The 19,702-nt window shown below is 44.3% G+C and overlaps 1 protein-coding gene across 1 annotated transcript in view; it reads right to left on the bottom strand.

Annotated features, from left to right (window-relative positions):
* The window catches only part of enpp5 (ectonucleotide pyrophosphatase/phosphodiesterase 5), a gene marked incomplete at its 3' end in the record, with an annotated part of 35,495 nt that overhangs the window by 4,500 nt on the left and 11,293 nt on the right, over positions 1-19,702 (bottom strand). The window contains exon 5 of the mRNA XM_084314227.1: positions 16,571-17,141. Within this exon, the coding sequence (XP_084170353.1) occupies positions 16,571-17,141 (571 nt within the window). The remainder of the gene's footprint in view (positions 1-16,570; positions 17,142-19,702) is intronic.

Genomic DNA, 19,702 nt, shown 5'->3' on the forward strand with positions numbered 1-19,702 from the left:
GTCCCTTATTTGAGCCGAATCTGGGTTTAACATGATTTGTGGAGCTCCCTCTGGTGTTGTGATCGTGGTATTCACTGACCTTTGGGAAGTATTTTGCCATGTACATGGGTACCTTGGTCGTGTAGTGTATCTTGTAGACCAGGCCCATTGCAAGTTGCTGTACTCTGTCATCTACTCTAAGCCATCCTAGGTTGTCAAAGTGGGCAGGGGTGAGGTGGGTTCTAGGAGTAAGGTCAAGCAGTAGTCTGACCAGTTTGTTTTGAGATGTTTGTAATTTTGTTTTTAGCGCCTTTGAGGTGCTTTGGTACCATGAGGTGCAAGCATAGTCGTAGTACCCCTGAATGAGTGCTCCTGCCAGAGTCTTCAGGGTATTCTTGTTTACCAGAGAGGAGATCCGGTACAAGAATCGAGTTCGTTGGTTGACTTTTTTTATTACATTGGATGCCATTTTGTCACAGGAGAGATTAGCCTCTAGGATGGAACCCAGGTAGGTAATTTCATCTTTCCTTGTGACAATATTGTCACCCACTGTAACTGAGAAGCCGTCGGTCTTGCTGAGTTTGTTATTTGAACCGAAGAGAATGGACTCTGTTTTGCCCATGTGTAATGATAGTTTGTTATCAGCGAGCCATATGCAGATTCTGCCTAGTTCCGAGCTGAGGGTTTTTTCAACCTGTAACTTGTTCTTGTCAGAGACCAGCAGGGCTGAGTCGTCCGCAAACAGGAACAAGTTGCAGTCACAAGCTGACGACATGTCATTTGCATAAATTAGGAACAGTAGCGGTCCTAGTATGCTTCCTTGTGGAACACCACAGCTCACTGTGAGAGGGGGGGATAGGGTACCGTTTACCTCCACCATCTGTTCCCTCCCCTCAAGGTAGGATTGCATCCAGCTCACTGATAGACTATCAAAACCAATTGCTTTTAGCTTGTCAATCAGAATGGAGTGATTGACCGTGTCAAAGGCCTTTTGTAGGTCCAGCATGACCATGCCGCAGTATTTGCCTGCGTCCACCTCTTGTTTACACCAAAGATGCTTTAGATTTTTATGTGGAAAATCTTGCATGGCAATTAAATGAATATTGACTCGATGTATTCTCTAGGACTGTTTGCAGACTGGCTGGGACACTTTTGTGACCAAGAAAGAAAAGGAAAAAAAGAATTGTTCCTTTCATTTGGGAGAATGGTGGGAAAGAGGAGGAGGGGGAGGGGCATGGCAGGCAACAGAAGTACAAACCTACGATGGGACTGAGTCACCGAGACACCCCAGCTTTCATTAGTGGATTGATCCCTATCCATGTAACATGAGAATAAGTGGAACTGGGGGGATCGAAGGATACATATTTAGAACAGTCTGTTTAGGGTTTTAAAAGAAACAAACAGAAACAAATGTGAATTCACAATAGCTGCAACCTTCTTTTACAATAGGCCACACCCATTGCCATGGCCCCTTTTAGCCAAGTGGCATGAACACACACAGACTTCCATGCCAACGTAATTAAAAACCTCTACATTTAGAACACCAGACCACTGTAATACATGGGCCTATAGTGTAATTCGAAGGTAGTTACTTTTTATAGTCACACATGGTAGTGAAAGGGTTAACCTTCTGTAGTGTGGTTGTGAAAGGGTTAACCCTTTGTCATGTGGCAGTGAAAGGGTTACCCTTCTGTATTGTCGCAGTGAAAGGGTTAACCCTTTGGTAGTGTGCTAGTGAAAGGGCTAAACTGTCACACAGAGAGGTAAGTAGGTAGGGGTCCAGTGTCTTGCTCATGGACACTTTGATAGAGGTGGACTCTGATTGTTGCAGGTGTCAAACCTGTGACCTTCTGGTGAAGGTCCAGTCTGCTATATCAACCAGGTCTTCTCGTCAATCCTAACTACTCCAATAAATGGATTACTTACTCACTAATCCCACTGGCATCTTTGACCTTTATTCAACCCGGAACGGCTGATAAGGAACCAAGGACTCAACGGTTATAAAATCCTAAAATAAACACCACTACACATCACACATGGATATAAGAGGTCCCTTAGGGACAAAAAGTTAACTAAACACAGAATCAAAACCAAAATTAGAGCACTCTCTGGAAACATGTGCCACATGACGGTATTAATTTGTGCATAGAGACACACTATAGTGAGACAATCTCTACACATCTTTGGTATACCTATATATGAGGTGAGATCAGGTGTCTGTGCGTACGGATATGGAAGGCTAACCATGAAACCTGATTCTCAGAGCAGCTGAATTATAAATAGTGATTCCATTAGTTGGTTGACTGGCCTTCCAGGCTTCCCCTGCATAGAACAACACAGAGTACAGGCCTACTGTAGTCCTACCATACAAACAACACCACAAGTGCACTGACCACTGGGTCAAGGGTGGGAGTGGTTGTGGGGGTGTGATTTGACTGGTCAACGGGTCCTTTTCACAAATGTATTTCTGTCTAAAAGGGGCAGTTCACCAAAAGAAAAAAGAAAAGAAAAAACATATTTCCCCCCCTTTACCCGGAGGGATATCTAAACATCCGGTCCTAGTTTTGGTGTCATTTGCCTAGTTTGGGAGATATCTGCTGTAGAGATGTCTGCCTTCACTCCAAAACAACGTGCCCGTTTGTAACGGGACGATTGCTTGTGGAGATCCAAGGTATGGCTGCTTGCAATTTGGAGCATCGCTAATGGCTCCTCAGCAACACACCTGCCAGACATTGGGTCCTCAGCAATAAACTGCTGAGTGTGAAGTCGATCGGATGTACGATTCTTGCGATATGTGAAGGACAGACACGCACTATAGCACCATATATAGTATATAGTTATAAGCTATTTCCAGATTAAACCGCATGTTTAACAGAGGTTCAAAATCAAGTGTGAGTAGTCTAGGAGAGGAGGGCCCGCTCTTACGCACTCAATTATTCATGTGTGAAGGTATGTGCATCTTGAGTTGTATAGTCAGTTTGCTTGTATGAAATAATAATATAATTTGTATATATTAATTAAGTAATATAGTTTTACCATGTATCTAAACACGATCAAGGGGCAGGGAAGACGTTTTGAGTGAGGCAAGTCAGTGGGGATGATGATGATTGAGTTGTCAGTGTTATGTATAGCCACCAGCCGACAGCAAACACCAGAAAGCGCCCATGTCCGTGTGAAAGCCGCTGAGCTGACTGTATGCGTGCCAGTGTCCTCACCATTCACGCTCAGCAGCACTGCCTCTGTGGATGTGAAGCTTCTATCTGTGTATTGTTTATGGCCGGGCTCAATGGGACACAGGGGGTAACACAATACACGACTGCTGATAATAGCCAATCAAGATCTAGAACACTGTGGACAATGTGCTGTCACACGCCACTAAGCCTGTAGAGCCAATGGCCAGTTGAGTGTATGGAGACGCTGAATGAGAAGGAAAATGACCCCATATGATCCTGAATGTACAGGGTCTGCCCAGGTTTGAAATGGTTTGGGATGTTTTAAACTGCTTGAGGCGTAACACTTGAAATAGCCTGACATGTATGATTAGATCAATTCAAGAGACCCTTTTCTTTGTGTATTCAATGTGTAATTAATGACTATTACATGTTTGGACATTATTCTCCCCGAGTCTGACGCTGCACCTATGAAATGATACAGTGGCCTAACGGGAAATCACACAGGACTCAGAGGGTGCTTTGTCAACATGAGTGGATGTTCAATAAAGCTTATTTTCCCAAAGGCTTACGTGGCATTTAAATGGGAACATGTGGAATTTACATTGATCGTACATATTGATTTTGATTTGGAGAATGCACTCTAAATTCAGTAGACTAAACAGAGTAAGAATCCTTCTCTCTTTAAGATAAGATTGTATTTATTGTGGGGATTGGGAGGTGGGAGGGGGGCGTTTGATGTCTGATGTTTCATGTTGATGTAACCAGTGCTTAACAAACTGTACCGCAAACAATTACCACCAACCATCGTTGTGTGGCATTAAAGTATCTTGTATCTTGTATCTTGTATCTTGTAAGTCAATCAGACTCGATTGTGTGAATAGATACCTAAATGTACTGACTGCTGTGGCCATCTCCCTTGGCATTATTTACTTTCCTCTTCAAGTGAAGAAAATATAGCAAAGATTCAGTTGCACAAACCCTACAGTGGGCTGTATCGCTGACCTAACGAATATATGAAACTGTGTCAACATCATTATTTTTTTTATTATCTTTCCCCCCCTTCTTTTTCCATTTTTCTCCCATCCCAATGTTAGTCGTTATGCCAATTCCCAATCCCCTTCCTGGTCGTTGCGCACTCTACCCCCTACTGTCGGTCTGGGAGGGTGGAGACTATCACATGCTTCCTCCGACACATGTGTAGCCAGCCCACCGCTTCTTTTCACCTGGCAGCGCGGACTCTCACTGGGAGAGTGTAACGTGTGGAAGGTCACACTACCTCTCCTAGATCCTTACCTTGCTGTGCAGGCGCCCCGACCGAACTGTAGGAGTCGCTGTTTACAACGACCAGGACCCACCCACGCCAGCTTCCCACCCGCTAACACTGCCGATTGTGTCAGTATGGACGGTCGGCCAAGCCGGAGGCACCACAGCCGGATTCGAACCCACTGGCTCTGTGGTGGTAGACAGACGCTTAGTCCGCTGTGCTACCCGGCCGCCCCAACATCATTCTTGAGTATGTTGTCTCCTGCTGTGTACGGACATCAAAGTGGACATGACCATACAGAGTGCTTCTTGGTCCATCTAGGACGCATCTCAGATCGTAGACTGGAGAAATTGCCCAACATAAGGAATGCTGCTACCATACATTACAAACCACACAAACCAGACCAGTACTACATGTCCAGCTTTTCTCCTTAGTACAGTGGAATGTCCATTTGGTGAAACAAGTGCAGTGACCGTTCGGGGCATGGCCGTTCGAAGCATGGCCATTCGGAGTGTGTGTTCCGAATGGGCCTATTGCTGCTTGCAGCATTGGGGAGACCCGCGGTATGGCTGTTTGCAGCGTTCTCAAGAACCGCTCATCTGATCGCTGTCACACTGAACACTGCACTCCCTTGGGTCCGCAGGAATAAACCTGCCAAGTGTGAAGTCGATCTATATGTGTAGATTATAAAACAGGAACAGAGAGAGAAAGCCTAGCTCACATTTACCAAACAACATCTATTTATAGTATTTTGCTGACTCAGAGGAAAACATGTGACACTGAGACAACCATGTGCCGTGCAGCAGCAACAACGTAGTGGAAGGTTGCAGCTCACCAAGCTCTTAAGGTGGTGCGAGCAGATTGTATCTGTGAATGTCAGTGACTCTTGCTCCCTTTGAGACCTTGCTGGCGGTCTACCTAGCTAACTAGCTAGCTGGTTGGCTGACTCCAGTCGCCATAGCGGCTAATTGGGTCAGAGTACGTAACACACCGCTCTGCAGCAAATCAGCTGTGTGATTTTCCACCTGCTACCAGCTCACCTGCCTCCGGTGCTTTGATCTGCCTAGCCCAGGAGGAGGGCTCAAGAGAACAGAGAACTAAACAACACAGCATGTGGCTGCTGGGCACTTCAAAGCGTGTGGTTCTATCGTTTTGTTCTATTACAGGTGCAAAGCTTGAGCCTGCGGTACATACTGGGATCAGTGCAGGTCTGAGCAAACATTTTGAGCATACTTAGAGTGGGGGTCACAGTGATGATGTCAACATAATTTAGGCAGTTTAAGTGTCCGATAAGACACTTTAAAACTTTTTTTTCCCAGATTAAATATTATTTTGACCCAAAACTGGCTGATAATGGTGCAAGGTAAGAGGACAAGAATTATCCAGTTATCAGCCTGCCGTATTTTACTCAACATGTATATTTTTCATTGAGGGGGCTTGACGGGGCTTAGGCTTCATACAATGCTTCCAGAGAGTAATTTGGAAACCCATTTTAATCTTCCCATGACCCACACGTGGGCCCCGTCCCAGACACTGCAGTAAGATACTTCACATCTTATGTCATTCCAAATATGTGAAACCCTATTCAAAAATGTATGTGTCCTGTACTTGACCCACTGCATTTGAAAACATAAAGAATCAATGCAATGACTTCTACAGCATCTACTACATTCTTGCGACGATCCTCTAATAATTCTACAAATGGCACAACAACACCCTGTCTATTAGTGGACATAATCTCACGTTGTTGTGTCATGGTGTACTGTATCAAATAGAGCAGTAGTGACACAGCACTGCCATACTTTCCTGTCATCAACAGGTACAACAACCCTGGGTCCACCCAGAGCAGAGCGTGCCACCGTAACCCAAGCCCTGCCTATTGGGTTACGCAGACTTTCCACTACACAAGCCTTGCACGACCCAGCAAGAACTGCACTAGCACTAGCCTCATGTGTCCCGTCCTCAACCAGGACTGAACCCAATGAATGAGAAATAAAACACCATAGTACGTGTATTATGCCACTACCTTACCTTGACAAACAGCTCTATATCGGGGTCCCTGTCCTGTCCGGTAGTGGACATGGTTGTGGCCACTTGGTTGCTTTGAAGTTTTAAGTCAAGACTACAGTTGAACGACTACAGTCCTTTTCTTGCTAAGCCCTAGGAGTCCTACATCCTCCTGAGAGAACAAAACAAGAACATGGCACGACTTCTCTTGTTCTTCTCTCCAGAGGTGGCAGTGGCTTGTTTATGAGGAAGGTTGAGTTCTGGATCTTCTCAGTCTTTGGTTCCTGAAGGTGTTTTTTTTCTTTTCCCTCTCCCTCTCCCCCTCTCTCCCTCTCTCTCTCTCTCACTCTATTTTATTTTTGTCTGTGTTGTTGCTGAGGCTGAGAGTGAGGCCGGGTGGTAGGTGGTCCAGGTGAGTTGGTGTGGTGGTAGGTACAGCCCTGCGTTGTGATTTAGCCTCCCAGTGGGCCACAGATGGGGAGCAGAGGCAGTGCTAGCTCTCACTGATGAGAGTTAGAAACAGGTGTCAGCCTATACCAGGGGGTGGAGCCCTCCCTCCCTCCCTCCCTCCCTCCCTCCCTCCCTCCCTCACCCGCTCTCTCTATCTCTCACCCCACCACCCCACCCCCACCGTCCCCCCTGCGTATCTCTATCCCTCCCCCCTCTCTCATCTGTCCCGTCTCTCTATTCCTCTATTGCTCCCTCTCTCTTCCACTCTTCACATGTCACCTCGTGTGTCTCTTTCCCCCCTCGTTATAACGGTGTCCTCTCTGGGGAAATGAGTGTGTGCATGTGTTGTGTGTGTGTGTGTGTGTGTGTGTGTGTGTGTGTGTGTGTGTGTGTGTGTGTGTGTGTGTGTGTGTGTGTGGGTGTGTGTGTGTGTGTGTGTGTGTGTGTGTGTGTGTGTGTGTGTGTGTGTGTGTGTGTGTGTGTGTGTGTGTGTGTGTGTGTGTGTGGTGTGTGTGTGTGTCATCATAGGATGATAATGGTACAAAAACTAAGAGTTTGCGTGGAAGCAATTCTATAAACATCACCAAAGGCATGGTGTAATGGTGGAAAAGCAGAGGACTTACTGATCTCATCCTGGAATAAACCGGTTGCACCTTCCCGATCAGGGGAAATACGAAATATAATTATATAATATACTAAATATAAAGAACAGGTCAGCTCAGCAGGAGGAGCACTAGACACATTAGAGCACTAGTCATATAAAGGTAGAAGAATAAAGTAAGATAAAAATAAATACAAATAAAAAGTTAGTTAAAACAAGTGGAATTAGATATGAGATACATAGAATGTGACACTATATGACTTTTTGTGTGTAAAAGTCAAAGTGACAGGTGTATACAACAGTATTGCACATTGGTTATGTAGCAGTCCAGGTTCAATAGCAGCTGTCATAGTTGATGTTGATGCTCTTTTATGTAAACAGTGCAGACAGCAGGTAATCAGATATGCAAAGTGGTATATTTGTATATCTGTTCCAAAAATGGAGTGAGAACACGTGTGTGTGCATCGTGCATGTATGTTTATTTTCTTAATGTGAGTGCGCGTGTGCCCACATGCACGCATTCACGCGTGAAAATGTGGGTGTATAGGCGTGTCTACGTGCCTGTGTGTTTGAAAACGTGAGTTAATTTGTGTGTGTGTGTGTGTGTGTCTCTAGGCAGCATTTATATTTAATGGGTGTTCACACGCATCTGACTGTGGCAAGATGAGGCAGGTTATATCTGATCACCAGCAGGGGCCCGGCAGAAGATTCCTGTATCAATTATGGATGCCCGGCTTTGGTTTGAACACGGGAATAGGCTTTCGTTTTTTGGAGAGGTCCTATATAGGCCAACTAAAAACAGCTTAAGCATGTCTGTGAACACCTCTATGCACAGCATGGAGACACAGATTAAAGACATCATGCTGCAGGGTTTTTGCCTGTGCACCGCATGCATCTTGTGGCAGAAGACCGGGAGATGCACATCCAGCATCTCTAGAAATGCTCACAGACAGAAATTCCACAAGATCTTTGAGACCTTTGTTTAACTCTGTGTGTGTGGGTGAGGTGGGGGGAACATGCTGGCTTGAGAGAGGTGCGGCAGTTAATCAAGCCATCCATTATAACTGGACTGTTGTTGCTTTGTAAAGCGCCCTTGGGTTTCATGACAGGCGCTATATAAATCCAAGCTATTATTATTATTATTATTATTATTATTATTATTATTATTATTATTATTATTATTATTATTATTATTATTATTAGAATTTACCTATTGTGCACTCGCAAGATGGCTTTTGCGTTTGAGTCTGGATAATTTCTATAATTTCATAGAATTTTCTAATTTCTATATCAGCATTTCTATGGTAATTATTCTCACTGAGAGATTATCTCCCAGTCCCAACATCCTCTCAATTTGAAAGTCAATTGAGGGCCAGAGCTGATTTAAACTCTTTCTAATTGTATAACAGCCCCCTCTCCTGGCAAGAGGATAGAAGACATGCAGTCAGAGAGGAGAAGCTAATTACTGGTAGAAACAAGTTCTTTATCAATGTATCTCTCATTAATATGATAATGAATGTCTGGCGCTACTGTTGAGAGCCAAGTAGTTTATAAATCTGCATTATTTGTATCTTTCGGTGTCTGTTCGCCTGAATGTCTGCTGCAACTTCCTCCCATGACAGATCTCTTGTTAATTATCTACGTTTATAACCAACTCTATCTAAGTCTCTCGGTTAGACAATATGTAACTGTCTTGGCAGATCGTTTTTTTTAATCCATCAAATGAGGCTCTCACATTTTCATTCGATTGTATTGCCTTTTTCTCCACGTTCCCGTGATCATCAACAGCTGCTGTGAACAGACTTTAGAGACAACCCTAAATTTAGCCCAAGTGAACAGGAAATGATCGGACGGAGACGGAAAATAAATGGCTTAGATGTCCCACTCCTCTTGAGACATGCAGGGGCTCAAATCACTGATTTGTTTGGCTGATCATTCACTCTGGAACCAATCATTAACAGACATTCTCTATCTTTCCTGAGCCAAAGAGGAGGGGTCTTTGAACCTTCCTCCCGTACCTACACACACGCACGTACACACGCACGTACACACGCACATACACACGCACGCATGCACACACACACACACGTACCATCTGTGACAGCTAACAATCTTGTCAGGATGTGAGTATATGTTCAGTGGCATGTTAACTGTGCTACGCAAATCTATAATACCCTTCTCTGAGATCACAGAAAAGACAGGCAGTATCACTGTGACTGAGGTATATGATCCTTTAAAAGACATACTGTAAATACAGCCTGCATGCGTCTCAGTGGCCAGGGGGACTGGTCTTCCAGGGGGACTGGTCTTCCAGGGAGACTGGTCTTCCAGGGGGACTGGTCTTCCAGGGGGACTGGTCTTCCAGGGGGACTGGTCTTCCAGAGAGACTGGTCTTCCAGAGGGACTGGTCTTCCAGGGGACTGGTCTTCCAGGGGGACTGGTCTTCCAGAGGGACTGGTCTTCCAGGGGGACTTGTCTTCCAGAGGGACTGGTCTTCCAGGGGGACTGGTCTTCCAGGGGAACTGGTCTTCCAGGGGGACTTGTCTTCCAGAGGGACTGGTCTTCCAGGGGACTGGTCTTCCAGGGGAACTGGTCTTCCAGGGGGACTGGTCTTACCTTTCAAACAGTTTATCTCATTCTCAGCAAATCTCCTGGGGCCTTTCCTGTAATCCAACGTGCAAATATTACCTCTTTCTTTACCACCTACATATCACAAAGAACTAGAGTTATGAATAGAGTAATGCTATCACCTGATAAAACAAGGTTTAGAAAGGGTCAATGAAGGGGTCCTTTGTGATATTAGTGGAAGGCAATCCAGGGTTTCCTTGCCAAATCAAGTTAGGTTTTATTTATTATTTTGGACTACCTATGGGAAATTAGATTTGGTTCCAATAGTTCCAAAAGCTCTATCTTTAATCTTTCAAAATGTTCAGTTGCTATCGCATGCACTTATCTGTGTTTCACTACACATAATGAGTGCATGCCTACCAACTGTTCGCCTGTTTTATTGCAACACTACTATCACGACATCTAAGAAGGGAGATCCCCCCTTGAATGGCCCTTCTAAGGTTTCTCTCCTCCACATTGCCTGTGGTGCATTTTTTCCTATTGCTAGGTTTGAGTGAGTTTTTCCTTACCTTCGCGTGGGGTATGTCTGGGAGTGTTGCATTTATTTATTTTGCATTTTTTTTTTTTTTTTTTTACTTTATGGTGTTCTTGTTTTGTTCTTGACGTATTGTGATGTTTCTTCTTGACTTGTTTAAAGAAGACGTGTCCGGCCCATGGGGACATTAACGTGTGTTGTCGGGCCTTACAAATACATTTGATTTGATTTGTACTCGCATATGGCTTATGATGAGCAGGTGCATCTTTCCTCCTGAAGGTCGCTGTGTGCTTTTTGATAGTATATATGCAACCCTCACATTATATACATCCGATGGGCGATGCCACCACAGGCCTCTCTAAAAGTCAGCTGGAAAACTCAGCGATAATAATATTATCTATATATTGCTTTATGACAGCTATTGAACATAAAAAAGGTTGTGAAATCCACCCCACCCACTGAAATACCACTACTCTTATCGTTTATTCACTGAAGCAGTGAGGCGGGGGGGGGGGGGGGGGGGGGAGGCAGACGACACATGGGTTGGTGAATGGGTCAAGTGTTATGTCACTACAAGTACCTGCCGGGTGGTGAATTCTGGCCAACGTTTATCATCATTCTAGTATAATATACTATAATATCTCCTACTTTTTTGTATTGTTGTTCCTTCATGCCATGAAAAAAACGGGTTAATGGGTTGAGGGTTCTAGTTAGTGATGCACGATATATCGGCCGCCGATATGGCCGTTTTTTTACACATCGGTATTGGTCCGATATCAAGATAGGGCCGATATGGGCAGATATTAAAGAAAATTAAAAAAAGAAAATAAAAAAGAATATTTTTTTTTACATGTTTTGGTCTTAAATAGTTTCAAAATATCAGTCATTTCTGAAAATAAGTTACAAAAGTAAAAAAAAAATATGCGTTTTGGAAAATAGCTCTTTATTTCATTATCATAAAAAAGTGTTTTCTATACAGCGATATCGACATCGGTAAATATCGGTATCGGCCAGAACAGCAATATTAATATCGGTTATCGGTATCGGCCACAATTTTCACATCGGTGCATCACTAGTTCTAGTCGTGCGACTCGTGCCTTAAGTAGACTAAAACACCCCGTTTAGACCTGGCATTAATATCCCAATGATATACGGTAGAAGGTTTAGCAGGATTGTTTTGATATAAAGAGAACCAAGCCACCACACTAGCGTCTAGAAACTGGAATTCCTAAAATTTGTTATAGTTATAGTTTGGAAATAATCATATTTCAATTATTCAAAGGTATTTGCACTATGGGTGTAACAATTCTCCACATGCCAACATTACAGGAAATGTGGTTACCATCTTTGATACCAATTTCCTCTGTGCATTCAATAGAAAGCTATCCGGGTGAAAACTAGATAGCTTAGCACAAATTAATGGAAGCGGATACGAACCAGCTAGCCAAGCAGTTCCCGGAGTTTTAAGCTATAGGCTAGTGGTCCGCTTCCATTCATTTGTGCTATGCTAGGGAAGCTTGCAGCCAGATATACAAATTAAAATGTATTTTCATTACATCTATGCAATAGATGTGTACAATAACTCACTCTCCTCCCCTGACCTCTGCAACTCGTTTCTCCTCTCCTTCAATAACAAAATATCTCAAATCAACAGCACACTGACCGCCCGCATCGCCAACTCCCCCACCCTCGCCCCCCCACTATCAATTTCCCCCCACCTGACTCCATCCCTCCCACCCCTTTTACTGCCTTCGCCCCAGTCGACTCCTCCTTCATCACGGACCTCATGACCACCTCCAAGTCCACTACCTGCTCCCTTGACCCCCTCCCCACTACTCTCACCAAGGCCTGCCTCCCTGCTCTCATCCCCCACCTCACCGCCCTCTTCAACCAGTCACTATCCCTAGGTCAGCAAAACAAAGGAGATGATTGTGGACTTCAGGAGGTCGGGGGTCAAGGACTACAGCCCCCTCAGCATCGACGGGGCACCGGTTGAGAGAGTGAACAGCTTTAAGTACCTCGGAGCCTACATATCCGAGGACTTGACATGGACCACACACATTGACAGTGTTGTGAAGAAGGCACGACAACGCCTCTACTTCCTCAGGCGCCTAAGGAAGTTCCAAGTCAGTCAGAAGATCCTTAAGAACTTCTACTCATGTACAATAGAGAGCATCCTGACTGGCAACATCACCTCCTGGTTTGGGAATAGCACTGCACAAGACCGAAGCAGACTACAAAGAGTGACACGTTCAGCCGAACGCACAATTGGAGGGGGGCTCCCCACCCTCCAGAACATTTACAACAAGCGGTGCAGGGGCAAGGCTAAGAGAATCATTAAAGACTCCAGTCACCCGAACAACTGCCTCTTTGAACTGCTGCGGTCAGGCAAGCAATACCGGAGTCTCAAGGCGAGCACAGAAAGACTCAGAAGAAGCTTCTATCCCCAGGCCATCAGGCTGCTCAACGAACAATGAACACTACACAACAACCATCAAACGCACATAGCACACACATCCACACGCACACACTCACTTTAAACAAACACACTGTAGCACCCACTCCCCACACTTTATAGCACACACTCACTTTAAACAAACACACTGTAGCACCCACTCCCCACACTTTATATTTATTGATGAAGGATTGCACTACAACTCGTTCACCTTACTGTAAATTGTACCTAAATTGTACCTCATCCCATTTCTGCTTTGCACTATATAGTATTGTACATTAGTACACTGCATAGTATTGTATATTATATGGTAACTCAGTTACGTCTATTCTGCATCGAACATTGTACATATGTCTATACTGAACACTGTGACCTCATTTTCTACTTCTAATTTACATGCTATACTATGTTATTTGATACTATCTTGTCTAGCACAGTCTCTGGAGCGTAACAGTAAGACGCATTTTGTATGAAAGTATTCTGTACTTCTGTATGACAACTATTAAAGAAACTTGAGAGAAACTTGAGAACATCCCCTCCCCCTATAAACTCGCCGCTGTCACCCCTGTCCTCAAAAAACCCACCCTCGACCCATCCAACCTCTCCAACTACCGCCCCATATCCAATCTCCCTTTCTTCTCCAAAACACTCGAACGCATTGCTGCCTCCCAACTCCACTCCCATCTCCAGTCCAACACCCACTATGAACCCCTTCAATCTGGCTTCCGCCATGCTCACAGCACTGAAACTGCACTGGTCAAAGTAATCAACGACCTCCTCATCTCCGCTGATGCTGGTGCCCTCAACATCCTGATCCTACTAGATCTTAGTGCAGCCTTTGACACAGTGGGTCACTCCATCCTCCTCCAAAGGCTGCACCAACTGGATGTTGAGGGCACAGCACTTGACTGGTTGTCTTCCTATCTCACTGACAGACATCAATTTATCTCCCTCTCCGGCCACACCTCATCCCCCTCCCCAGTCACACAGGGGGTCCCCCAAGGCTCAGTCCTAGGCCCCCTGCTCTTTATCTGCTACATTCTCCCCCTCAGTCACATCATTCGCAAATACAACCTCAACTTCCACTGCTATGCTGACGACACCCAAATTTACATCACTACACAATCCCCCCACAGCCCTCCCCTCAGTCACATTGAATCCTGCATCACTGAACTACAAACCTGGATGACTCATAACCTCCTCAAATTAAATAGCGACAAGACGGAACTCTTCATCATCGGCACAAACACCACCCTCACCAGATCCGGACCCATCACACTCACCATCAATGACTCCACCATCACCCCATCCCCCCTAGTCCGTAACCTCGGTGTCATCCTCGACCCCACCCTCTCATTTGACCCCCATGTCCGCTCCATTGTCAAAACTTCATATTTTCACCTCCGCAACATTGCCAAAATCCGTCACTGCCTCTCCCCCCCTGCTGCTGAATCCCTCATACACGCCTTCATCTCCTCCCGCCTGGACTACTGTAACTCCCTCCTCACTGGCATCACCTCCCGCTCCCTCCATAAACTGCAGATGGTCCAAAACTCAGCCGCCCGCCTTCTCACTAACACCCGGTCCCGCGAACACATCACTCCTGTCCTCCACTCCCTCCACTGGCTCCCGATCAAGGAATGCATCAACTTCAAAACACTACTCCTCACCTTCAAAGCCCTCCATAGCCTGCCCCCCCCCCCCCCCCCCCCTACCTGACTGACCTCCTTCTCCCCTACCGCCCCACCCGTTCCCTCCGGTCCTCTTCCACTCTTTCCCTCACTGTCCCATCATCCAAACTCAAACGTTTCGGTGACCGGGCATTCTCACGAGCTGCACCCCGACTCTGGAACTCCCTCCCTCAGACCATCAGAGACTCTCCCTCACTCTCCACCTTCAAATCCAGACTCAAAACCTACCTTTTCTCCCAAGCATTCAACCTTCCTTACCCATAACCACCCTCCTCCAACTCGCCACCATTTCCCCCTGCCCCACGTTCTCTCTTCTCCTGCCCCCCCCCCCCCCAACCCCCTTGGTTTTCCCTTACCCTCCTCCCGACTGTCTCCCCTACTCACTCCCGTATTTGTTATCCGTTACTCGTGGTTTTATGTTTCCTGTGTATTCTTATTGTCCTCCGTTTCCCTATGGTTCTGTTTCTTTGTTTTCTTTGCTTCTTTTTTGCCTATTGTCAGCGACTTTGGGTCTTTGAAAAGCGCTATACAAAATAAATGTATTATTATTATTATTATTATTATTATTATTATTATTATTATTATTATTATTATTATTATTATATTATTATTATATTTATGTTTGACCTTGCGTTTGAGCAAAATTACAACTTAAACACCCAAACACACTACACTGTGTGACATGGCAGACTGTTTCATAACAACTGCTGCATTTGGACTTTCCAGCATTTGGAAGCCGAGCTTCTGACACTTGAGGTGAAACACAGGTACATGAATCCGTCTCACACTGCCTCTTAAAGTCTCTGTTGCCCAATCTGCAAAGTGACCCCTGTCTGTACTGATCAACAGATTGCACCCATATCAGAAATGCATGAAAACACACAAATAAGAGATTTGCTCAGGCGTGGAGTTCACCTCTAGTTTCTATGGCAGTACAGTAAACGGGTTAATCATTACATCCGTCCTGCATTGAAAGTCAAAGACACTGGGCTTCAGACGGAGAGATCTTGACCGACACGTATTCACCAGGCTTTTTCTATAACTGATCATTTGACCAGTTATGTCTCTCTAACCGTGTATGTTGTTCAAATTAAATAACAATAGAGATAATCTCAGTGGAATAACCCCAGAGATGGCTAACACTTGTATCCTGGTAACTAATACTTTTAGCTCAGTCAACAACAGTCAGAAACCTCACAGACATTAAAACAAAGATAAATGTTCACCTGTTGCCCTGTTGTCCTGCTGACCCCATATAATTGACTTGTGTGACGTTGCTGTTGGCCTAATGAATTGAAACCATAGTAATTATGTAGGTAGGTTATGCCAATAAACAATAATATATATACCATTTGCTTTGAACAAACCATATTACAGTATGTTAAGTGCAACCATGCCTCATGTATGTGTGTGTGTGCGTGTGTGTGTGTGTGTGTGTGTGTGTGTGTGTGTGTGTGTGTGTGTGTATGTGTGCGTGCGTGTGTGACAGCTTTGAGGTAGCAACGGGAGAGCTTTCTATTCAGCATGTCAAGCACACAGCCACTTGAACCACCCTTGAGCCCATCATCATGCATGAGGTTACTAAAAAAATACTTGAGATGTAGGAGTCATACTGGAAGCTGTATTCATTACTTATGAAGATGCTATAATATAACAGTGTAATATCAAAGTTATTTATACATGTGTAATAAGCCTATGGTGTTGCTGCATTGCATGCTATCGTCGTGTGCAAAGGGCATCAATAACAAAGGTCATGCCCTGACAGTAACCACTAATCATATTGTTAATAGCCAGAGCCACTAAACGTGTTGTTCGTACTTGCCTATTCCATCATACAAACGTCTTACCTTTGCGAAAAGAGCGATGTCAGGCTGATTTGGATCTGCCGGCGCGACGCTATTCTCATCCAAAGTGACATTTTCAAGAGTTTGGAGAGTGTAGTCAACGGCCTGTTCGGTTTCTGGGGCCTCGTCGGGTTGCTTAAACGCCATGAGCATCTCATCATCTAGGAGGACTACGTTGTGTTCTCCCTGCTGAATCGGTGGGTCATCATCGCACGGGTCTCCGTGGGACTCAGATGCCGAGGAGGAGGAAGCTGATGAACGTCTGGAACCGGCTCCCTCGGCGGTGACCTCTTGGTGCTCATCCTCGACCACTGCAGCCCCCGCGTCCACCTTCTCTTCCTCCGCTGCCTTTTCCTCCTCCTCACTGTCGCTGGATGAAGAAGACGAATGCTTGTCACTGTGTTTGTCCTCGTCCTCTTCCTCTTTGCCTTCTCTCGTGTCTATGTAATCTGGTGACGCCCGCTGTCCGTGTACCTGCACTTCGCTGTACAGGGGCTCCGTCACCGTCACCTCACCCGGGGGGGTCTCGTAGATGGCTTCTTGGTTCTTCTCGTATTTGGGCTCCGCGGGGGGGCTGTCGGGTCGGTCACGTGGCTTCTCATAAACATTTCCATCTTCTATTTGCTCATAGACATTCTCCATATTTGCTTGTTTAGTCCGCGTTGAGCTCCAGACTTGGATGGAAGTTGTGGGACTGCTGAAGGGATCACACTCAGTCTCTACCCACTGCTGCGTCCGATTGCGCGCATGGGCAAATTCCAGCGATAACGCATAAAAGAACTTTGATCCTAGAAGGCAACAGCCAACAGGTGATATGTATGCAAATGTGTAAGCCTTGAAGGCTATCATGAAGGCCTACTATAGGTTCAAAGAAAGCAGTACACAGTTCCTTTACCCAGATAAAATAGTAAAAGTATTACTCCTAACTAATAAGTAAAAGTCCTAGGATTGTACAGGACATGGCGCCTGTTTCCTTTTCCACGTGGGGATTTTTAAATTGTATCTTGTAGTGATTGTAATGGTACATAATTCACCAATGGAACTATTGTTAGAAACATTCTAGAACATTAGTGCCGCCCGAACATCCTGGAACGTTTGTGATGATGTCATGGCAGAACATTCTAGATCTCAATTCCTCTTAACCCATAAGAATCCATACCCATTTTCTCCTTCAAGGAAATTTATGAGGGACATAAGACCTGACTAAATAGACTACAAATAACACATTGCTGACATTGTTTTCAAAATACCACCCCCTAATGGCAAATATCTGGAATGTTACATATGTCTGCCCGATCATTCTGGAATGTTCGTGATAATGTCATAGTAGAACATGCTGGAACGTTGGTGATGATGTCATAGTAGAACCTTCTAGAACCTCTAGCATTCCTATTTAAGCATTCTGTTTAGCTTTCTAGTAATGTATTGTATCTTGTAGTTGTGCTGATGAATATTAAAGGAGTTACCTTCGACTTCAGGACATCGCCTCAGACTCCCGTCTCTCAGCACTACAATCTGTATTCAAGCTTACAGACAAGTAGCCGGAAACAACAAGTGATATCTTCACTTGTCTTCTGAGATCTGAGATCTTCTGAGAGAATTGTTGGATACACAAATGTTCTAGAATGTTTGATTATGACATCATACTGTGACATCACAACGGAACATCATACTGTGACATCATACTGTGACATCACAACGGACCGTTCGCTCATAAAATTTGTGACATTCTAAATGTGTTTTAATGTCCTGACCAATAGCGCATCTTGGAAGGCGCGTTAAGGCTTACTGCCGCCGGATTCCAGCCATGCAATAACAAAGCGCAACATTAAAATAAGGACAGCTGTTTACAAGTGGATGTTTAAGTAAAAGTAGAGAAGTATTTGATATTGAATTTACTTCTATCGAAAGTAAACGTATACATTATGATGTTGATGTACTCCTAAAGTGCTGTGTGGTCTAGTTATGCTGGCTTTAATTACATTATGTTCATTCATTTTTTATATTTTTTATAAGTAACTAGTAACGAATGGGTTCAGATACATGCAGGCTAGTGGAGTAAAAAGTACAATATTTTTCTAAAATTAAAATACTAGAGTACAGGTACCTCCAAAGTGCTTAAATATAGTATACCAGTGATAGCCTCTATAGCATAGGTGTCAAACTCACGGCCCACGGGCCAAATCCGGCCCGCCACGTCATTTGATGTGGCCCCCCAAGAGCTCAGGTAAAAAAAAAATATATATATATTTTACATTAATATTGGGTTAAGAAATAGCAGTGTTAAAATAATTGTGGGTTAATGCGTTAATAAAGCTTTAACTTTGACAGCCTTAGTTATTACACATTCTTACACATACATGTATGTTGAACATCTGAGGTAACAAAGGAAAAAAGCCAAAAGCACTTACTCCTCAGACATTCTTTGACAATTTTACAGCCCAAAATACAAAAAAGATCCAGGCGGAATAGGTAACAAAGGGTTGAAGAAATATTGTCTGAACTGTCAGATGCAAACTGGCTGTGTGACATAACCGAGCATCTCGCTCAATTGAATAAGCTGTAGGGACGCAAACAAGTCCCACCCAAAACTTGACCAATATAGTTGTGAACTGAGACAACCCTTATTTTGTTATTTTTGAGTACAGTTACAGTTGTGTGTTCATGCAGACACATAATAGCAATTTCATTACGAATTGAAAATGGGGGACCCTGATGTAAACAAGTCGAAAGTCTTTCTCTGGTCTGCATCCCCTTAACAATTGTGTGTATTGAGCTGTACTGTACTGTACCCATTCTGCAATCTGTTAATTAAAGTTAATTAAACTATCTTCCATTAGTTGGATGTATGGCCTCTGCAAGGTTGTGTGCAGCCATTTGTTTTTGTAACATCTGCTACATCTGTCCCACGTGTTCTTTGCAGCTCACAGTTGTTAGTTCTGCCCCTCTTGACTGTGACAAAAAGGTTTTGAACAAACTTAATGTCATAGCTTGTATTTGATGATATTCTTCTTTGTTATTTACTTGAATGGTTTGATCATTGATTGGTGGAGTAATATGGGGTTCTGATAAACTAAAATGATTTGTTAAAATAACATAAGCTAACATATATTTTTACATTTATGCAAATGAATA

The sequence above is a fragment of the Notolepis coatsorum genome (genome assembly GCF_963971535.1).
Source record: "Notolepis coatsorum genome assembly, chromosome: 5".
Classification (NCBI taxonomy): Eukaryota; Metazoa; Chordata; class Actinopteri; order Aulopiformes; family Paralepididae; genus Notolepis; species Notolepis coatsorum.